Below are 21662 nucleotides of genomic sequence, written 5' to 3' on the forward strand. Positions count from 1 at the left end.
ATTTTAGCCACATTTACAGTACACATAGAAATGATTTTGGGGAATAAAATCCATTAGTATGGAATCTCCATCCATCCTCTATACCGCTTTATCCTTTTCATGGTCACAGGGAAACCTGGAGCCTATCCCAGGAAGCATGGGGCACAAGGCAGGGTACACCCTGGACAGGGTGCCAATCCATCACAGGGCACAATCACATACACACCAATCAGCCTACCATGCATGTCTTTGGACTGGCAACCGGAGGAAACCAGGAAATATGGAGAACATGCAAACTCCGCACACGCAGGGCCACGGTGGGAATCGAACCCCCGACCCTGGAGGCATGAGGCGAACGTGCTAACCACTAAGCCACTGTGCGCTAGTATGGAATCTGGAATGTTAAAAACTAAAACAAAATACAGTGCCCTCCACTAATATTGGCACCCTTGGTAAATATGAGCAAAGAAGGCTGTGAAAAATTTGTCTTTATTGTTTAACCTTTTGATCTTTTGTTTAAAAAGTTTTTGGTATTATTTCAGGCTAAGTAGTAGACATATATGGAGCAATTAAAGTGAAAAGAACACAAATTTCACATAATTGTGCCCAGATTAAAAAACCCCTCATAAGATTTGTAATGGTTTTAATGGTTATAATGGGAATTATATTGGTTTTAATGGAAACTGTAATGGTAATGATGATCTACTGGTAATTTGTTGCCTTCTATTGGTGGTATGTTATGTCTAGTGGATACCATTAAGGATCAATACTGGTAATGGTAATGGTTTTAATGGTTAGCTGAAGGTTTGTAATGCCGTGTATTTGTCACGAAAACCATTCAAATTTCTGTGATGGTTTCTATTGGGGTTTTTTTTCAGCAGGGTGTGCAAGTAGGTTAGAAGAACACAGAATGATTAATACACATAAACACTCTGTAATCGTTTACCAAATGTAGAGCTTTAAAACATCTGCTGTCCACCACAGTACCAGCATCTCCAATCACACAAATATCTCAGTGCCTCAGGGAAGCCATTACTATTTTCCCCACACTCATACTGCAGGAAGGTTCTGGCCGTTTTCACCAACAGTTAGAGTTAATAAAGAAACTGAAGAATATTACAGCTCCTTCTTTTCACACAATTTATATTCCATACCTGGTAAATCTGCTTTATGTTGGGTTGAAGTACCACGTTTCACAAATCCAGCTGTTGAAATGAATAATTGTTGCTTGTACCTCGTTCCTACAGCTGGATGCTCTGTTACTTATGAAATGAACAGACTGTTCTAGCGTGTCCCGAAAGCTCTTATTTCTGCCTTTTCCTTTCCAGGGATGTTTTCTCTGAAACGTCTGCATGTGATCAGTGGAGTGTTGGTAAATGATGGACGCACCTCCCATCCCTCGATGTGCGACTGCCATTCCTCGAGCACCTCCAGCTTCTCCATCTGTCTCTTGGCTTCGTTGATGCTCGAACACACCGCCTTCATCACTTGGAGAGACTCGTGCACCATCGAGTAGTCGTTGTGCTTCTTTGGCGTTCTTTTTAGCAGCTCCTGAAAACACACACAAACATGTATGTGCACGTACACGTTACATACACATATACACGTTAATACGAACACTTGTAGACCTGCTTATGGATGCAATTATCCAATCAGCAAATTGCTAGTTAAGGTTCACATCGAACAGGAAAAGGGGGAAAAATGTCATCTGAGCGGCTTTGACCGTGGCATGGTTGTTGGTACCAGATGGACTTGTTTGAGCATTTCATATTCTGAGTTTCATGCTCTAGAGCAGGGGTGTCTGATCTTACCTGGTGTGGGTGCAGGTTTTCATTCCAATCAAGCAGGAGCCACACCTGATTCCACATGTGTAATCAGTTGAGCTTAGCTTTCAGTAAACTCAGGTGTGGCTTCTGCTTGGTTGGAATGAAAACCTGCACCCACACCGGCCCTTTGCGGATAAGATCGGACACCCCTGCTCTGGAGTCTGTAGAATTTACACAAGAGAGGTCAGAGGACAATGACCAGACTGGTTCGACCTGACAGGAAGGCTATGGTAACTCAAATAAGCACTCTTTGGGCTCCCAAGTGGTGCAAAAGAAAAGCATTTGCCCTAGCATCTGGAGATTGCGAGTTTGAATCCTGCCGATGCCTCATTAATCTGTGGTCAGGAGTCCAATTGAGCAAAATTAGCTGTGTTCTCTGGGTGGGCAGGGGCATCTGTTGTGTCCCCCAATCAATCACGGTCACACTAGCCAATCGTAGGCATCTGTGAGCTCATGCGTGCAGAAGGGTGTGGATAGCTCTTTCCTCTGAGTGTGCTAGGTCACCCTGTGACACAACATGAGCAGAAAAATGTGTTTGGCTTCATGTCTCAGAAGAAGCACGTGTTAGCCTTCACCCTTCCTAGTTGGTAGCGAGGGGAGACCTAACTGTTGTGTGTGAACTGGCCAATAAATCATCAGTCTTTATAACCATGGTGAACAGAAAAGCACCAGAGCTTTGAGTTAGGCTAATCTCCAATTCGCCAAAATCACAACTCACGACCAAAGAATGTTTTTTTACGAATGTGCGATTTTTGACTGTGACAGCAAATCCAGGAAGTGTAAACCCGGCTTAACTCAACTCGACACCCAGGCCAAACACAGCAGCTCCAGCATTTCAGCTTAACTCTGATTTACAGAAAAGGAACATAGATCACTATCACTAAGTGAACCCTTATCAGTTCCAGCTGTGAGATCTCAAATGGAATGAAAGCTTGAAGGACATCAAAGAACAAGAGATTGCGGTTTTGTTATGCGAAACTAGCGCTCTTGGGTGTTTAGCCGAAAGCAGAAAGGTTTTGGAAAAATTTTCTGGATCAAAAATAAGTTCAGTGTCAGCAGAAACGGTCTGTTTATTTTGAAACATGGAATGCCTCAGATGGAGTCAGCTTGACGGGACAGTTTCGCTGACGCATTACTGCCAGTGTTATTAACAGGCTATGCTTTAATTCAGGAAATATTACAAGTTTGGGCTCTTGAACGAGACTCTTAAATCTCAGAGGCTCATCTCTATAAGCTTAGGAAAACGGGTTGTTCGAGGATTCTTTGAAAGGTTCTTGGTTGTATCGTTCTAAAGGGGTTCTACTTCGTTTTAGAGTTTGACATGGAACTTTGAAGGGTTTTATAGGACAAATCGAAGAAGGTTATTGATCTTTAGGGTGCTAGATGGACTCTAAGCTTGGATGGTTGCTTCTTATAATATCAATGAACTGAACAAAGATGGAGTCTCTTGGCTGGAAGTTTGTAAAAAGGGGGAAAAAAGAAAAGAAAACCACATTAGACTGAATCTCCTCTCATATAACCAAGTTGTTTGCGTCTGGTTTCATGCGGATGAGATTAACGCCACTGGGTGGAAGGTCAGCAGACAACAACGAGGGAAATAAACAGATTTGCACTCACTCTGAGGAGCAGAGGATACTTGCAGATCCTCTGGATGGGAGCCACCAAGTAGCCTTCCAGCGGAACCTCTGTGTTTTTTCTGCCTCCCAACAGCATGCAGTTCTAATGAGGAACAAAGAAGCAGAAAAGTAAGACAGAACCCAAGAGAGCCAGAATAGAGCCAAAGAGTCAACAAAATGAACCAAAGAGCAATGGAACAAAATCAAAAACTAAATAGTACCAAATGCCAATAGGACAAGTTCAGTTCAGACCACTGAGAGATAAATAAAGTAGCAAAAAAGGGCAGAGAGCAGAGAACCAATGAGAGAACCAGAGCAGTCCGAGGGAGCCAAAGAGAACCAGAACAGAACCAACTTTCTTCTTTTTGAAGAAAGAAAAACAAAGGGCCAGTAAGACAGAACCAAAGAGGAATGTAACAGAATCAGAGAAATAACAGAACCAATTAGCAACAAGAAGAACCAAAACCAAGACTAATGAAACTAATAGAACCAAATGACCAAATTATTATCAAATACCAGTGGGACACAACAAAGTTCAATTCATGGCATTGAGAGAGAAAAATGTTTTGTTTTGTTTTGTTTTGTTTAAAAAAAAAAAAAAAACAGGTCCAGAGAGCAGAGAACCAATGAGAGAACCCATTAGCCAGAACTTAAGAGTAGTGACATTAAACCAAGGACAAAGGAGAGAAACAAATAGTAAGGAAACAGAGCCAAAGAGAACTAGAAAAGAACTAAAGAGCCTCTGAAATCAAACAAAAAAATCAATGAATACCAAAGAGGGCCAGAACAAAATCAAAGTGCAACTGGATACAATAAGAGAGCTTCCAACTCTTAACAAAAAAGCACTAAGAAAGAAAAAAAACAAAACAGAATCATAGGCTATGAGTGAGAACCAAACAGTACTAAACAAATAGCAAAGAACCAAATAGAGAACCAAAGAGTCAGAACTTAAGGGCAGTGAGTCAGACCCAAAGAAAATTAAAACCACAAAGAAAACAATAAAATACCACATAAAAGAGCTAGAACAAAACCAAAGATTAACTAGACACACCCATAGAGAACCAAAACAGAACCAAAAATGCACTAAGACGGAACGGAATGAGAAAAACAGAACTAAAGAGCAGCACAATAAAAGAAAATACTACTATGACACAAAGATTTAAAACAGAACCAAATGGCAAGGAAACAAAGAAGTGAGCAATGGGACAGAAGTGAATTGCTGTGAGACAGAACCAATGAGCGTCAGAATCAGACTCGGGCTCAGCCGCTGAGCTTTGTGGGTAACCAGATCTTCAGCAGCTTCATACGACAACCAATGTTCTCAATGTCAAGGCCATCATACCTGGTTCTTATTCTCCATCTATACTTCTATTACTATACCTAATATAGTTTGAAAGCACATCAAGGATGGAAAGATTCTACCAGGTGGAAAGTGGAGAAAAGAACCGTAGTTATTTTTGTTATTTTAAATAAAATAAAAAACAGTGGATTTGTAGGTCTGCTTGGAGCTACAAACTGGTTTTACGGATATTTTAAGACATGAATGAGTGGCTAGTGCACTGAGGTGTGTGTATGTAGGTTTATGAGAATATGGGTAAGTACTGTATGAATATCTCTTCCGAAAATTGGAACTTTGGCAAGAACGTTTATCGAGTAAAGTGATATATACGTTTCAATAGCGTAACAAGGGGTTGAGATGTATGTTTGGGTGTGTGCATGATATAGGATTTGAAACGATTACTTACTAGAAGACACGTGCGAACACTTCTGATCTTGTTGAGCTCCAGCAGCAGCCTTTGGGCTTTCTCGTGGTTTCCACAGTACTCATCGTAAATCTGAAACCTGGCCCTCTGAGGACAGACACACGCAAGTACACACACGGGCTTAAGCGCTATTCAGAAGTTGCGTGAGAGTTAAGCACATGGGTTGGAGTACTACAGAGTAATACAGAGACGTGTCTCAGTTACACACAATTCTGAACTTGAACTTAAGCCCATTGTTCTTATGTGATATCGTAAATTCACTCAAAAGAGTATGGAATGTCATTCAAGACCAATATTAAATACATAAATATGACACTATTAATTAATATCGTCTCTTTATAGTCCATGAGAACGTATTTTTTTTCAAAAGAATGAACTACATGCAGGTAATTTGGCATAATCTGAATTGGGAGCTTTAATTTTAACTTAAGCATGTGCTTAACCAGACTCTGAATACACGTAACTTTCCATGCATAAATATTGATGCATCTTTGGATTCAAGACTTACCAAAGTAAAAGACGGGCCAAAATATGGCCATAACACGATGTAAAATGTAGTTTCTCATAGTCTTTAAATTTGCTACAATACTGACTGGAGTACATCAAAAAGTCTAATCGGTCCCTCCAGGATTTCGCCATTTTGCGACCGCAGACACGAACGCAAAATCAAGCAAACTCCGCAATATTCGGAGGAGCTTGCAGTTTTTCAAAATTTACCGCAAATTTTCCGCAGATCCGGGCCGGGACGCGTCATGTGACGTCATCAGGATGCAGGTTCAGCCAAAGCCCTCTTCGATTCACGTGCGTCGAACATGAGTACAGCTAAAAGGTCTCTTTTACCTACAAACATCGCTGCGAAAGTAATTCTGTGCAATCGCGGTTTCACCAATTCAAGTAGTTTTCCGCCAAAAAAACACCACCACAGAAAAATCCACAAGTCTTATTGCAAATTTGGAAAAAATCCGCAGCAGAATCAAGCATTTTTGGCTGCAACAATCACGGAAAAAACCCCCCACGAAATCCTAATCTTAGCAAGGTAAATGTTTGCGCCTAATCTTGGCTAGTTAATAAGTCCGCATACAAGCTAGCATCGATTCTTCGCTACTTTTAAAGTGACTCAATAAAATGTTTAACCATATACTCACACACGTCTCGCCACACCTAACACTTAAACACTTAACGAGAACCACAGCACACGTTTTTTGTTACGTCTGCTTCTTGGGAAATATGTCTGCAAAGAGTTTGAGAGAAACAACCCATTTATAGACCGTATCCTTTAGCTAAAATAGAAACGTTTTTATGATCAGTCAGAGTGACAGATATGAAATACGCTGTGGTCGATCGTAGACATGATACTTGATACCGTATGATACGTCTTCTCGAAAATAGGAGTGGTTTTCCCTTGTACAGAGGAAATGTCTATTTAGCTTTTGGGTTCAGGGTGTTATTATGGTTCACGGGAGGTCTAATAGCGAGAATTAGTGCACTGAACCACCTGTCTAAGTATAGGATAGTAGATTAGAGATTGTACTGTACAATCCACAGTGAGGGATTGTCCAGATGTTTGGCCAACACATCATGTCTTAGAGGTGGCCAAAACGAGCATGTTATACTTATCAAAAAAAAAAAAAAAAAACTACATAATGATACTCTTTTCTGAAACCCTTGTCACCTACAATGTCACAGAAAACTGAAATGTTATGATGTGAGTTTTAAACCCTGTGTATATTTTTGTCATCTAGTTTTCTCACGCGTTCAATGTGGCTCTCTGTAGGATCCTGAAAAATTCTTTTTCTTTGTCCGAAGGACCCGTGGGATATAATACATACACAAGGAATGCTTTTTTTATATATATACAGTGAGATAACCTCCCAGGAGCGACTACAAAGAGATGAGGATAAGAAAAACAAGTTCTCACAAAGGGACGGGACAGAACCATAATCATAGCTGCACTCACAATTTCAGCCTCTCTACACACTTTGCTATAAAACGTAGCTTTTCAATCGGATTTTTTCAGTCACGCTATGATTCAATGATAAAGCAGGAGCAGAACTCACTGTGCAAAAGTGTGCGATGCGTACTGTTCGTGCTATGAGAAAATTATTATAAAAGAAGTAAATTACTGGGGGGAAACATCCCTGAACGTTGCCACAAGATGAAGTACAAAGTATGAATAATTGCTGATTTTGCCATGTCTATATGGATTTCAGTGTGAAGGGGCGGGGCTAATCTTTAGCAGTACTTGTTGATGGTGATGGTAAAACTAGGCTTTACCGCCTGAACAGTCTTTACATCTGAGCAAACTAGCAAGTGAATGCTAACTAGCATATGAAAGCTAGTCTAGTAAGAGAACACTAGCTAGTATGTGAAAAAAAAATTTGCTCCTCCTACAAATTCTAATCTAATTAGGCAGAAATTACATTGCAGGGTGTGTTAAACTCGTCTTGACCCAGGGAATCCAGAGATGCCTGGCTTTTACATCTTTCACACAGTTCAAAAGTTATGACCATGAACGTACTTCCAAATTTCACCCAATGGTGGTGCTTTGGTCAATATGTTCTTTAGACCCTCCCCAATCAGTGTGCCAAATTTCACAACTTTATACCAGATGGTTCTATGGGCTGCCACAGACACCCTAGCCAGAAGAAGAAGAGGTAGAAGAAGAATAAGCACCTTCAGTGCTTGGCCCCCAGTAATCAATAACCAGACCAGAGAGGTTAAATAAAACAAAACATCTAAGCAAATCTGTGAAAATTCTATAGCTAGTCTCATATTTAGTTTATTTACATAAACACATTTAAATAGTAAGAAGAGGATCTGCTAAAGAAGCTGGTTGATGTTGGAATGGGAAGGAGAGAAATGGAGATAAAAAAGAAAAAGGTCAGCATGTGTGTGATCTCAGAGACTCACAAAGTGAAGGAAGCAGCGTCCCACTTCGTGATGCGGGTGGGGGTCTGGCTGCAGCATCTCCTCCACCATGGCCAGGAAGTCCCTGTGCACACACCGGATCTCCTCCAGGTTGGAGAACAACACCTGGTGGGAGCGCACGTGGAAGCATTGAGTATGTATATATAGCTAAGATGTAATGATACAAAACAGCACGTATGTGTGTGAATGAGTCTGTGTTGGAAGGGGATCATGCTATGAACTTTTTTAAAAAATTTTGTCGATTATTCAGTACTATATTATGCAATATATGGTTTCTGCACAAGATAATAAGTCAAATGTCAAACATGGAGTAGAAGAAGCATGAACCTAAAACTCAGAGATCAGTCTAGACAGAGTATCTGATGTGTTCTACATTTGATAGTCGATAACTGTAACCTCAGTGTGACCCACAGCTTCACACACACCACATCCTCCAACACCGATGCTCATACATGAGCCAAAACAAGCAAGACACACGGATTCCATGTTTATGCCCCAAAGTAAGCAAGCGCTGTGCGTCACAAGCACTCTAAGCCGTGGCCTTGCGACAAATTCTTCAACTCTTCAGCCTCCCCCGGCTAAAATAAACTCCAGCTGCTTCCTGTGTCATTTCGTCTTTCCACCTTCATGCACTATTTGACTATTTTCGGCCAAAAATTGGACTGGATTTAATTGCAGTTTGCAGTGTTTTATTGGATTGCACTGAAAGCACCATTCTGAAGTCATTTGAGGTCGTGAAAGACCTCTTTCAAATATATATATATATATATATATATATATATATATATATATATATATATATATATATGTTAAAATCAAAGTTGAATTAGCAAACTCACCTTAACCATCTCCTCTGTGATGTTCTTATCAACTTTAGCCACAGCATACTGGTTGAGGCGATGGAGGAATCCCTGTTGTAAACAGAAGAAAGCAGAAGTAGTTAGTTGTGTAGAGATAAGAGAAAGGGCCAAGCTGAAACGATTCAAATAATATGAATAATGAATAAGATTCAAATTCCAATATCGGTACACCTTCTACAAAACTCATTGGGTCGGGAAATGAATGAATGAATCGCGAACGAAGCAACAGCGAGAGCATTACAAGGGCAAACAGGCACAGGAGGACCATATTTGCTCAATGTTTGAGACGTTTTATGAATACAAAAATATATATATGTCCCACAGCACTGAATTATGGAATAATGAAAGGACTAGGAGGTTCTGAGTCATTCAAAACAAACTCACAAAGTTCAGGAAGTCAGCAAACCAAATAAATCATCTAGCAAATTCTCTGAATGCTGACAAGACGGATTGTTGCATGAGGAAAGCGTTATCTTTTCTTATTTTATCAGCACCACACTTTCACAACTGCACAGCTAGCAAAACACCAAGCCGTCTGTTTTATTACAGCCAGGGTCAACTAAGTGTGTCCTTTTTAGGTTTAGATATCTCACAGACGATTTTAAAAAAACAACAACAGTGCTGCTTTTGGTTTTTGAATTTTGCTGACTGTAAGTGGTAGCAACCCAACTAACAGAGAACATTATTAGACTGTTTAGTAAATGTTTAACAGGTTCTAAGAAGGTTACACTGCAATGTACTAAGAATAACATTCCTACTTCACGACTTAATGACGGTTTAGTTCACGCTCAGGGCACAGGTGATTTGCATCTAGTGACGCCCACGAAACTCCATGAAAGGTAAGGCTCAGAGAAAAAAAAACAGCAACAACAAAATGATGACTAAACAGGAAACGATCGCTTCCTAAATGCAGAACCCGCTAAATCTTCCAGTAATGCAGCTCAGCCACTGCAGCTTGCCGCACTAACTCCATCCATCCATCCATCTTCTATACTGCTTTATCCTCTTCAGGGTCACGGGGAAACTTGGAGTCTATCCCAGGGAGCATTGGGCACATGGACAGGGTGCCGATCCATCGCAGGGAACAATCACATACACACTCACACACCCATTCATACACTACGGACACTTTGGACATGCCAATCCGCCTACCATGCATGTCTTTGGACTGGGGGAGGAAACCAGAGTACCCGGAGGAAACCCCTGCATGCAAACACCGTACACACAGGTGGGAATCGAACCCCCGACCCTGGTGGTGTGAGGTGAACGTGCTAACCACTAAGCCACCGTGCGCCCCCGCACGAACTCTTCCTCCTTTTATAGGGTGCCATTTCTTTTGTCCTAATTGAATGGCTAGACTTATTTTTCTTAATATATGAATTTCTTTTGTATTGCTTTCAGAGGAGAGGAGAGCCAAAGGTATCAAAACTATGATGCATTTAAATGCTACACGTTGAACATCTACAGATTAGAGGAGCAAAAAGCACTGATTTCTGTTTTTAAATTTGGGATCTGCTTGAGGAAGACGAGAAGAAGCTGCGAACTGCGATGACTGACTTGGAAAGAGAAGCAAGCAGAGTTGGCTTCAGGATAAACACCGAAATGTCAAAGATCATGCATGTGAACACCACTGGAAGAACAAGGGGGATCATAGTCGGACCACAGCGGCTAGAAGAGGTGGAGAAGTTCACCTACTTAAGTAGCGTGATCTCCTGGAATGGAGATGCGAAGGCAGACGGAGGATGAACAATATCTGGCATCTGCCTGAAGATCAAATGCCGCATGTTTACGTCCATGGTGTTATCGACAGCAACCTACGCCAGTGAGACCGGGAAGGCATCAACAAGCATCAACAAGAAGCTTGATGTCTTCCAGCCGAGGTGCTTACGCCGAATCCTTAAGATCCGATATTATGATCATATCACCAACAAAGAGGTGCTACAAAGGAGTGACATGTACAAGCTCCCCATCTACGAAACACGTAACGAAGAACGTTCATCCAAGACGTTCGGACATTGAACATCACGTGGGATGATGCTGATACCCTGGCCGGAGACCGGAAATGCTGAAGAGAACTTACTGTCCGACGTACTACCTAGCATGGGAGGATCTAAGGCTGAAAAAGAAATGTACAGTACATGATGGGCAAAAAAAAAATGTTAGATAATTTTCTGAGAACTACACATCACAAGATGCGATTCAGTCCCTGATGAAAAGGGTTCCCATCATACAGAACGCCTACTTTCCCAGGAGGTTAACCATATTCAGTATCCAGGCATTCACTGGGTATGAATACAGCACATTGTCAGTTTAAAGCAGTCTCCCAATTTTACCAGAAAAAAAAAAACTATCAAAGAGACAGAACTGTATTCTTATCACCAGTGACGGATCTAATGAACTGAGACACCCTGCAGCAGGGCTGGAATATGTCACGCTTCCTTTAGCACAGAGTTTTAGCTAAAAATATTTTAAAACCTACAATCTCTGGGGAAAAAATCTTTACTTTTATCTGATGAATATGTAATGTCATAAAGCTGGCCATTAATCATATGCTAGTCGAGCTCTGTCGATCTGGAACATCTTGAGATATCAAAAAATCTTAGGAATGTTTCCCTGCTTCACCGCCCTACAAACCACTCTAATGACACTAAAGAAAACAAGGCATTTCCTGTTAGCATGTCAGACCAAGATCTGCTGATTACGGCTAGGTCGTAAACACCTTCTCCGATCTTCGAGGGATGACGTACCCACAGCTGATTCCAGTACACGTACACGGCCAAATTAACAGGCAAAGTCTCTCAACTAGCACGCTAATTACAGAGCATGGAATCCACTGATTACAAGTGGCTCACATATTTCAACAATTAAACTGAAATTGTTTCCGAAGGCAATCTGTGCAAAAGTAATGATAACAGAATAGCCAAGGCAATGACTTGACTAAATAATAAGAGTCACTGTGGTAAATGTTTAGTGTTGATTGCCCTTTGGAAACTGTGCTATGTGGCAAAGTGGGATCTTGATTAGCAAGTCTAATTCCTACACGCATAGACAGGAGAAGAAAAAGAAACAGCTTTCTAACTTTGGACAAATTGGGATAAATGAATACAGCTTTTTATAGCGACTCATCTCATCAGAATTCTACTGCGCATTCAGGTCACTTGCAAAATTTTTGTATCGAAAGTAATGTCTACTTTATTGGTTGGTTTTTCACCATAAAATGTGGGTCAGTAAGGTTAATAGGGCTTAAATGTCTTACGCAAGGGCATAGTGGTACACCATGCATCCATTTTTTGCACCGCTTATCCTACACAGGGTCGCAGGGAGCCTGGAGACTATCCCAGAGGACTCGAGGGACAGGGCACTCTGGATGGGGTGCCAACCCACCACTGGGCACGATCACACACACATTCACACACTACGGACAATTTGGAAATGCCAATCAGCCTACAACACATGTTGTTGGACTGGAGGAGCCCCCGAGGCACAGGGGGAACATGCAAACTCCACACACACAGGGTGGTGGTTGGAATCAAGCCCCCAACCCTGGAGGTGCATGGCAAACATGCTAACCACTAAGCCACTGTGCCCCTCCCACTAGTGGTACACCATAGGCAGAAATCTTTTGGCAGAAACCCAGATCCTTTTGGCACATTGATGAAGCAATCACAGCAGATTTTAGTTCCTGGACCATAGTATGGGTCCAAAGAACTCTTTTAAAGAACCGAGGATTATAAGGCACACTAACCACAAATCGAAATTGTAGCTCCTGGGCCAGAACACAACACAGTATAAAAATAGCTATGTTTCTTTTACTACACCTCCAGTTCTCTTTGCAGAACAGACAATTAACCAGGAGCCAAGGGTTTTCAGAGGTAAAGGCATGGATAGGGTTCATGGCATTGACACTTTTGCCACTATGTTACATAACTACCAAGAAACCCCCTGGAAAACAAACTTCACACCATTGTTTGGGTTATGCCTTCCTCAAGAGCTGGCTTGACGTTCAGTCGATGTATATCTCAGTTGCACTAATTTAGCAAAACCCAAGTTGAAGAGAATAAAGTATATGAACACGCCATAACACGCCATACTTTTACAGTTAAGGTTTATTGCCAACTACTAACGGTCCAAAAGCTCCTCTCAGTGTATTAAACTGAAAGCACCATTGCACTGATGGATGCAGCTGTACAGTGCTTGTAAGGGACCACAATATAATCAGTATTGAGACTAGAGCTATACTCTGGAGATTGTGGTGGAACTGCGCACCAGTTTCCTGTCTGTCTGTTCGTGGAGCGCCAAAGAGGGACCATGAACATGATAAGAAACACATGCTCCCAAATAGCTTTGTGTTCAAATATGGACAGTTCAGAGCTGATTTTCATGACCGGATGCGCTTTGTTCGAGAAGCTCCACTTGTCTGAGACGAGCACAATCAGAAACAGGCGTCGTAGCAATCAACTTGCCAGGACAGTTTTGGAATGTGGGACAGGAAAGGATGACTTTCGACAGCTTGCTGGAAATCACCAGGCTGCTATACATATGACAATGGACTTCATTAGACACTGAGGTCTTTAGAAGCTCTCAGTTTTATATACAATCAAGGAATTGGGACACCGTTGTTTCGAAACGATTAAAAGTTCTTGAAGAGGACTCTGGTTAGAATGGTAGGTACGGACCAAAACCAGAGCAGAAAGGGGGAAAAAACCAACGTGTGCTTTTTCGAAGAGGCCTTGAGTAAAGCGAAACAGTACCTCGTGAGTATTCCTGGCAAACTTTACAAATAGTTCAGTCTTCACACACACACACACAGAAATGCTTCGCTTGGCCGGTGCTGTGTGGAGGTTTGGAGCAGGAAATCCAGGATTTATCAGACACAGGCCAGATGATTGACTGCCCCAACACTCAGAAGATTTTCGCAGATCACAGACAAATCTCAACATATTTTCACCATGCCTGGAAAAACGGTCGTCACGTAAAACCTAGCTTCCTTTAATCGTCACATGTTCGTGCACCTGCAGTTGTGATGAGCACAAGAAATTCCATTAAAGGAGAAAGTCTTCAAAGTGCCTTCAGAATTTAGGAAAAGTGTTTAGCAAGTGGTTAGGATGAATCGTACAAGCCTGCCTGTACATTTTTTATTTATTTTTATTACCTGCCATTTCTATGGCATGGATATAAACTAAGAGTTTCAGTTGAGTTCACTTGGGTTGCTCTAGGGGGGCACAGTGGCGTAGTCGTTAGTACTGTTGTCTCGTTTGCATGTTCTCCCCACGCTTAGGGGGTTTCCTCAGGGTACTCTGTTTCCCTAACCCCCCCCCCCCCCCCCCCCCCGCCCCGCCCCCAAGTCCAAAGACACATGTTGTAGGCTGATTGGCATTTCCAAATTGTCCATAATGTGTGAGTGAGTGTGTGAATGTGTATGCGATTGTGCCCTGCGATGGGTTGGCACCCCGTCCAGGTTGTCCACAACCTTGTGCCCTGAGTTCCCTGGGATAGGCTTCAGGCTCCTCAGTGACCCTGTGTAGGATAAGCGGTATAGAAAATGGATGGATGGATGGGGCTGCTCTATATAAATTATTTTATACAGCATTGTTGAATTCTCAAATCTGATTGGTTATAAGGTACTGAGTAATTTTCTGTAACAGCAAATGGACCTGTATGACAGACATTCCACTTAATCTAACCCTAGTAATTAGCAAAACAAAAAAGACCATTTAAATATATACAGTATAATGCTTGTGTGTTACTCAATAATTGTCTACGCTGAACCCTATAAGAAAAATGGAGGCATGTTATGCAACACATCCCTTTAACACTAACATCTCTTCCATTCCAAGGTCATAACATCATAATAACCGGATGATCTCTTGCTCCTGCACTTGTTATCTGGGTCTCTCTCTAAGAAAACAAAAGAGATACTGAATGGAGTGCACCCAAAAAAACACGTAGTGTTCCCTTCCTGACACAACAACATCTGCCAAAGCTGACAAAGGTGAGTTCATCACAAGAGATAATATATTATATAATAAATACCAACACATCCATGTCTATTTTATGTACATAAGGATAATTTTTCCTATGTTTCAGTCCCTCCAGGATTTTGAGCATGCAATTTTTCAAAATACGGAAATCAAAGCCCTGAGAATGTTCTAATACCCGATGCTGATCTTTTTCAGCATTTCAGGCCAATATAAGTTTTATACCTGGGATGTTAGTACAGTGGCTTGCATTATTATTCACCCCCTTGAACTTTTTCATATTTTGTAGGAACTGAAATAGCATTAATTGGGATTATGTATCTGTAGCAATGTGGCTCATTCGTTTCGTACCGTACCAACTACGCCACCCCGAGAAAACGGGGAAAATAAAAACTACGCCACGTGTAGCAATGTGGCTGGTTTTATTTATATACTATAGTGATCCTGCCAACTACGCCACGTGTAGCAATGTGGCTTGTTTCGCTCTACAACTACGCCACTTGTAGCAATGTGGCTCGCTCGTTTCGTACCAACTATGCCACCCCGAGAAAACGGGGAAATAACCCAAATAAAGACACACAAGTACGTTCCACTTAGAACAGACAAGAGGCATGGGTTTCCATATAAAAATACATTTTATTTTGAAGTTAAAAAGACTGGCCAAGAATTATTTTAAAAGAAACATCCAACGCAGTCAGGCATTGGTCAAATAAAAGTCACAAGTTAACAATAATCATAGGAGGGCTGAGGCTTCCTGTATGAAGGGCAGGCTAGTACGACAGCACCAGCTATACAAAAGGGAAAAGCACCCCACTAATCAGACTCATGTTCAGGTAGCAAGTTTACCAAAGCTGACCAAAGCCACTACTACCACATAGCAGTATCAGCATAACTGATAAAGACTGTTACAACACAGTTTAATTAAAGAAAGCTGATCTCAGTGACAGTAACCAACACAAAGCAAAATAACAAAACAAAACATAATTAAACAATAAAAACAAATCAAAGCAACAAAGCAGCAACGTAGCTCCGTGAGTGAGGGGGAGGCGCTATACTGAAATGACCACATCTCACTCAGCCCGCCTTAACGCATGCAAAATCGAGGACCCGTGATCCGATGACATGGTACTCACGATGGCACATACGAAAATCATGACAGCGTCTTTTGTTGTGACGGCAACAGCTGGCGCGCCGACCGGAGCTACGTTAAATTACCATGCTACACAGTTGGGAGCCTTGACGGCACACCGCACATCACACCTGCACACAGTCTCGGTAGCCCAATGTCACACTAAACAAATAAAACGCATGGTAAATGGACAACGCTAGCATCAAACAGCTAAAGCAACAAAGCTAAAAACACATACCTCTGTAGTCCATAGCAACGAAAGGAAGGGGCGGGTTTTCGACCATGACGCATTCTGCGAGGCATAAACAACCACTTATATACTGTGGTAGGGAGGGAGCCCATTGGCCACGTTGTTAATAAGGGTGACGTTTTAACCACGACACACACCCCACTACATATCATTAATATACACAAAAATTGAAGATTCCTCTTTACAACAAAAACCTCTGCAGTGACAGTTGTCCTACTTGGACTGCCTTAAAAGGATTTAATCCTAAAAAGCACATTTATATGATGTTTTTTGACCCATTTCCATGGCAAGAATCTTTTTTTTTTAACACGTTTTTTTACAGGAACTGTTTCGTAACGTGTTATATGAGTTTATAACAGGATATATAAACAGGGACTGCAGTACATTCTGCGCCGATGAAAAAAGACTCGTCATTGTGAATATGATCATTAGAAACAGGCTGCTTTTGTTTGAAGATGATTCACTGATTCTTTGTTGTTTTAATTAGTCCAGGCTTCAATTTGGTGTCAGATCGCAAACTTTCTCCAAGGCTCAGCAAGTGTTTCATGTCGAAATGACTTTGTTATGCTTGGTGGTAAATGCGTTTAAGGGAAAAAGATGTTTTTGGTGTTTGAATAGTCTGGGGAGATAACAATTTCACCCTTATCAAATGGAAGTGCGCTGGCTGATAATGTGAATAGGCTACGTCTGCAGGGTTTAATGAACCAGTGGAGTGTGAAAGCAGAACAACAACCAGGCAGAAGCTCATTCGCATTCTTAATGCGAAAGTTGGAGGAATCCAAATGAGCTCTTGAGGAGAACCAAGCTCTGGGGCTTCTCAGGTCCTAGTAATGAAAATGGTGCAGGTCAAGAAAAAAACATAGGTTTCCTGACAACTGCTATGAGCACGGTTGTGATCCGTGGAGTAAAGACATGTGAATGTTGGCTCTCGCTCTTTCCCAAGTAGGGTAAACACGCCAAAATGGCTATCAACCGCAAAACAAAGGTCATCTGTAACTCCCAGACAAAACAGGATGAACGCCACATGCTTGCAACTCCTTCATGAAAGGCTAACAGCAGGTGACCGCTCACATTCCTGTCTTTAAACAGAAAGTCCCCATGTGGGTTGAGGCAGGGACAGAAAATCAGTGCAGTCTGTGGGACTGTTGTTTTGAAAAGAAATTTATGGCCCAACAGTTACAGGAACTCATACAACGATTCGAAAGATTTAAAGATTCGAAAGTTGGTTGTGCCAATTTTTATGGATATGCAGTTCTGAGATGTCCTCACGCGCCGGCAGTAGACAGGAAATGGGTGTTGATTTTCTTCCTGTGGAGGAAAAAACTTCATTTGTCAGCCCTATTTCTGCACTGCATCAACAACACAGGAATACTACTGCACTGTCTGCGCACACAGACCACCACCAGCAGTGACTATATCAGGCTAGAGAGACTTTTTTTTAACATAAAAGATACACAGAGACAATGCTGTCTTTTAGCGCAGCTCATGACAGCACCAGGATTCATCTCAGAGTCTGCACAATGTAGCTTCAGTTCTAGGAAACGTCCGCAGAAAAGATAGACTAAATTCAGCTCTGATAATGTTCAATCTGTCCTTGGATATGCTAGAGTCATTTGCAGATGTTGAAAAGACTACTGTTTGCATGCTTTGGTGAACCAAGTGGTCCTAAATCCCACCACAGGACTCTATACTGTAACTGCGTTTACAATGTGATTTTTTTCAGCTTTGATGATTGTGATTGTTGCATACATGTAAATATAGGCCACATTCAAATGAAGCTCTAAATCCGACACATAAAGTCTGCCATGATAGGCTGAATAAATTCTCCCCTTCCTGGGGGCACTGGGGGCAGTGGTGGCTTGGTGGTTAAGGCTCTGGGTTAATGATTGGAAGGTCGGGGGTTAAACCCCCAGCACTGCCAAGCTGTCACTGTTGGGCCCTTGAGCAAGGCCCTTAACCCTCTCTGCTCCAGGGGCACTGCATCATGGCTGACCCTGCACTCTGACCCCAACTTCCTGACATGCTGGGGTATACGAACAAAAGAATTTCACTGTGCATATGCATATTTGATCAATAAAGATTCATTCATTCATTTAATAAATGCACCAGAGCGTGAAAGACGGCCCATGTCAGAAGCCATCTCAATGCCAGTGCGACATGTTTATTCAGCCTGGCGAAATGTTGGATCGTGAAGGGACAGTTGCGTATGCAAATGGTCTCACAAAACGTGACATGTTTCCATATTCAGGGGGCTCCCCCAGTGGCATGACAGAAAAGTATTCCCCTATTATCAGGAACCAACAGAGCAAAATTGTCCATGCGCTCTGGGTGGGAGGGATGGCATTCAATCTCTCCCCTGTCAATCACAGCAACACTAGCTAATCATCAGCATCTTTGAGCTCATGTATGTGGAAGAGGGCTGACAGTACTTTCCTTCAAATGTCTTCAAATGCGCCTCCCTGTTCGGTAGCTGTCAAATGATAGCTGTATGACATCCTTTTATTGGGAACATATTTAGAAGAAACTCTACGAAAATGATCTCTTATGTGGTGCAGTGGTGCCATGGTGATTTTTATTATTTCTCTTTCAGTTGCTCCCGTTTCAGGGTCGACACCGCGGATCACACATCTGATTCTGGCACAAGTTTTATGCTGGATGCCCTTCCTGATGCAACCCTCCCCATTTTCCGGCCTTGGGACTGGCACAGAGAGTGTATTGACTCGTGCAACCCTCCAATGGCCGGGGTCGGTTCCCTGACCAGGAATCAAACCCGAGCAGCGGTGATGAGGGCGTCGCATGCTAGCCACTAGTCCACCAGGAAACCATGTTCCACCATGGTGATGCTACTGGTAAAAAGTTGCTGTTGTCAGCCGAGCACATTTTGGCAGAGGAAATTATGTCAAAACTAGAATCGGATATGAGTCACGTCTGTGTCAAAATAAAAGGGAACGTGCATTAAGGACCACAAAGAAAATACAGCCTACAAGAATACAAGACTACAAATCTGAGGATTTCTTTCTCTTGAGAAGCTTATACTGTACATAGTCCACTGGCTTCTTAGCTGCTGAGTGTTTGAACAAAGGAAGTTAATCTGGGTCTGTACGATGCCCTGCATTTCAATTCTGTCTCAACCTAGTTTCTTTTACCGAAGCCTTTGTAGTGGAAAGACACATGGATAAGCGAGGATTCAGCGAGGGAGCAAAATACACTTTCACTACACCAGCTCTTTAAAACACCGTTAATGATCAACAAATGCACCGAATAATAGAATTCAGTACAACGGTCAGCAAAGCCCATTGAATATGCATCAGTATGGCACTGTATATTTACTCCAGAGCTGATTATGCAATCCCATGATTGGCTAGGGCCTGGATGTTGATCACGCTGACTAAGCTGGACTTTCAGTTCCAAGTCTTAATCAGTCTTTACCAGAACACTGTCACTGTCATTATTGTGCTACTGATTAGAACTGCAGAAACTATGAATTACTCACTTTTGCTGGAACAACCATTATGAATGTCTGAGTTTCCTTTGAATCGTTGTCCTTGATTCTTTATCCCCAATCCCTGTCACAAAATTAGATGCTACAAGTTGTGAAAGAACCCCAAGAACTTTTTATGTAAGTCCTTAGAGGCAGGCCTGAATGGGAATGAAAAGGGGAACTGACCAGAAAAGGACCCCTTCGAAGGGCTCTGGGCTCAATGCCATCTTTGTATAAGGGAAGAAACAGCAGCCTTTGCTAACCCATCCAGCACACCAGACTCTGTCCTCTAGACCCTTCCTGGCTGAAAGAGCACAGACTACAGAAAGAGACATGTGGATGGCACCCTGCGAGTCTGCTAAAACCAGAGATCGAACTTGATGAGCTATGCAATTGATTTGTCCCGAATCCATCCTGAGCCATGGATTGTTTGGTCAGTGGGTTAAACCAAAGATTAAACCTTACTAAATAACTTATACTAAAAATGTATTACACAACCTCTACAGTTTCCTCCTCCAAACTGCTGAAAGTTTAAAGTAGCCATCTGCCACTTATTCTGATCTGGACATTGTGCTATGATAAAGACCATCGAGAAGCAACCTAAAATCTACATAAAAAAGGGAAACAGATAGTTGGTCATACTTCCGATGATGAGCGGGTGGACCCTGGTAGTAGTTCAAAGGGTAAACAGAATGGGGAAAACGCTTTGGCTACAAGAAATCCTCGATTTTAACATGTGATTTGTCAAAATAGTGAGTCAGCTAATGAATTACATAGATGGAAATATAGAGGTTTGGTAGAGCAGAGGTGGTGGACAACTTGGAATTCTTTTAAGTATGCCTGGCGAGTATTAATGCCCATTTCACGTAGCATGGAACCCTCACAAGTGGTCATTGATGCCCCTGTACGTGAGCACCTGTCACAAGGAAGGACAGCTGGCATGAGAGGGTACATAGGCATCCTATTCATCCCCCAGCAAAAAGAAGCATTTATATATTATTTGCATCATTTAGTCAATTTGAATGGAACCCTGGTGCCTTTTCCTCCTTAGTATATTTCATGTAGGCAGGTAAAGACAAGTGATCAAATCCTGGTGCAAACCTGGACAAGCAAGAGTGCCTGGGCGATTGCAGTGGCAAAGAGATTCAACTCTGAATCAGCCCAAATGCATGATGTGAACCATGTATACAGTGTATTGGGTAGGATGTTGAACCACAGTCTCAGACAAGCCATACTAAAGGTTTACTGTTTTAAGTTGTTCTTTGCTGTTTTTGTGTGTATATAAGCTATGGAAGTCATTTTGACCCATAACATAATGGATGTAAGTTTTTATTTCCCAACATAATAGGAGGGTTAATTATGTGCAGTGAGAAACCAAAAAGACAATGACCCAAAAGTATCGATTTTGCTCTGATTCATACTCGGCAAACAGACTAATAGGTGTGAAAGCTCACTAAAAGACCTGGCTTCAGGAGTCACGGATCCAAACAATCCACCAAATATAATTATATCTTCATGATACTTCTTGAGTGTTTATAAAAAAGTTTGATTCACAAATGGATTCTGATTCATTGAGTAACTTGTTTTGCTTCTTTGCCAAAGCTCTGGAAAGGAGCGACGGCACAGGAAGAACAGAGCACAATGTAAAGCAGGGGAGGGCCAGGAAGGAAGGAAATCCTGCTTGCCATGAAACAAAAGCAAAAGGAACTCGCCGACTGGAGACCGCTGAAAGCTCTCACTAGCCCGGTGCATTCACAAACCTGACATCCAACCCAACAGCCAAACACTGTAGGCTAAAGCATGCTAAATATGCCATTACGAGAGGGAAGATCGGTCCTTATTATCGTTTGTA

The 21662-nt window shown here is 42.0% G+C and overlaps 1 protein-coding gene across 1 annotated transcript in view; it reads right to left on the reverse strand.

Annotated features, from left to right (window-relative positions):
* Positions 1–21662, reverse strand: part of prex2 (phosphatidylinositol-3,4,5-trisphosphate-dependent Rac exchange factor 2) — a 122373-nt gene that overhangs the window by 90249 nt on the left and 10462 nt on the right. Inside the window, exons 2-6 of the mRNA XM_053612227.1 lie at positions 8952–9023; positions 8095–8217; positions 5167–5271; positions 3423–3524; positions 1369–1530 (exon numbers count right to left, since the gene is read on the reverse strand). Coding sequence (XP_053468202.1) covers positions 1369–1530; positions 3423–3524; positions 5167–5271; positions 8095–8217; positions 8952–9023 — 564 coding nt within the window. The remainder of the gene's footprint in view (positions 1–1368; positions 1531–3422; positions 3525–5166; positions 5272–8094; positions 8218–8951; positions 9024–21662) is intronic.

Source organism: Ictalurus furcatus, chromosome 23 (assembly GCF_023375685.1).
Source record: "Ictalurus furcatus strain D&B chromosome 23, Billie_1.0, whole genome shotgun sequence".
NCBI classification, from domain to species: Eukaryota; Metazoa; Chordata; class Actinopteri; order Siluriformes; family Ictaluridae; genus Ictalurus; species Ictalurus furcatus.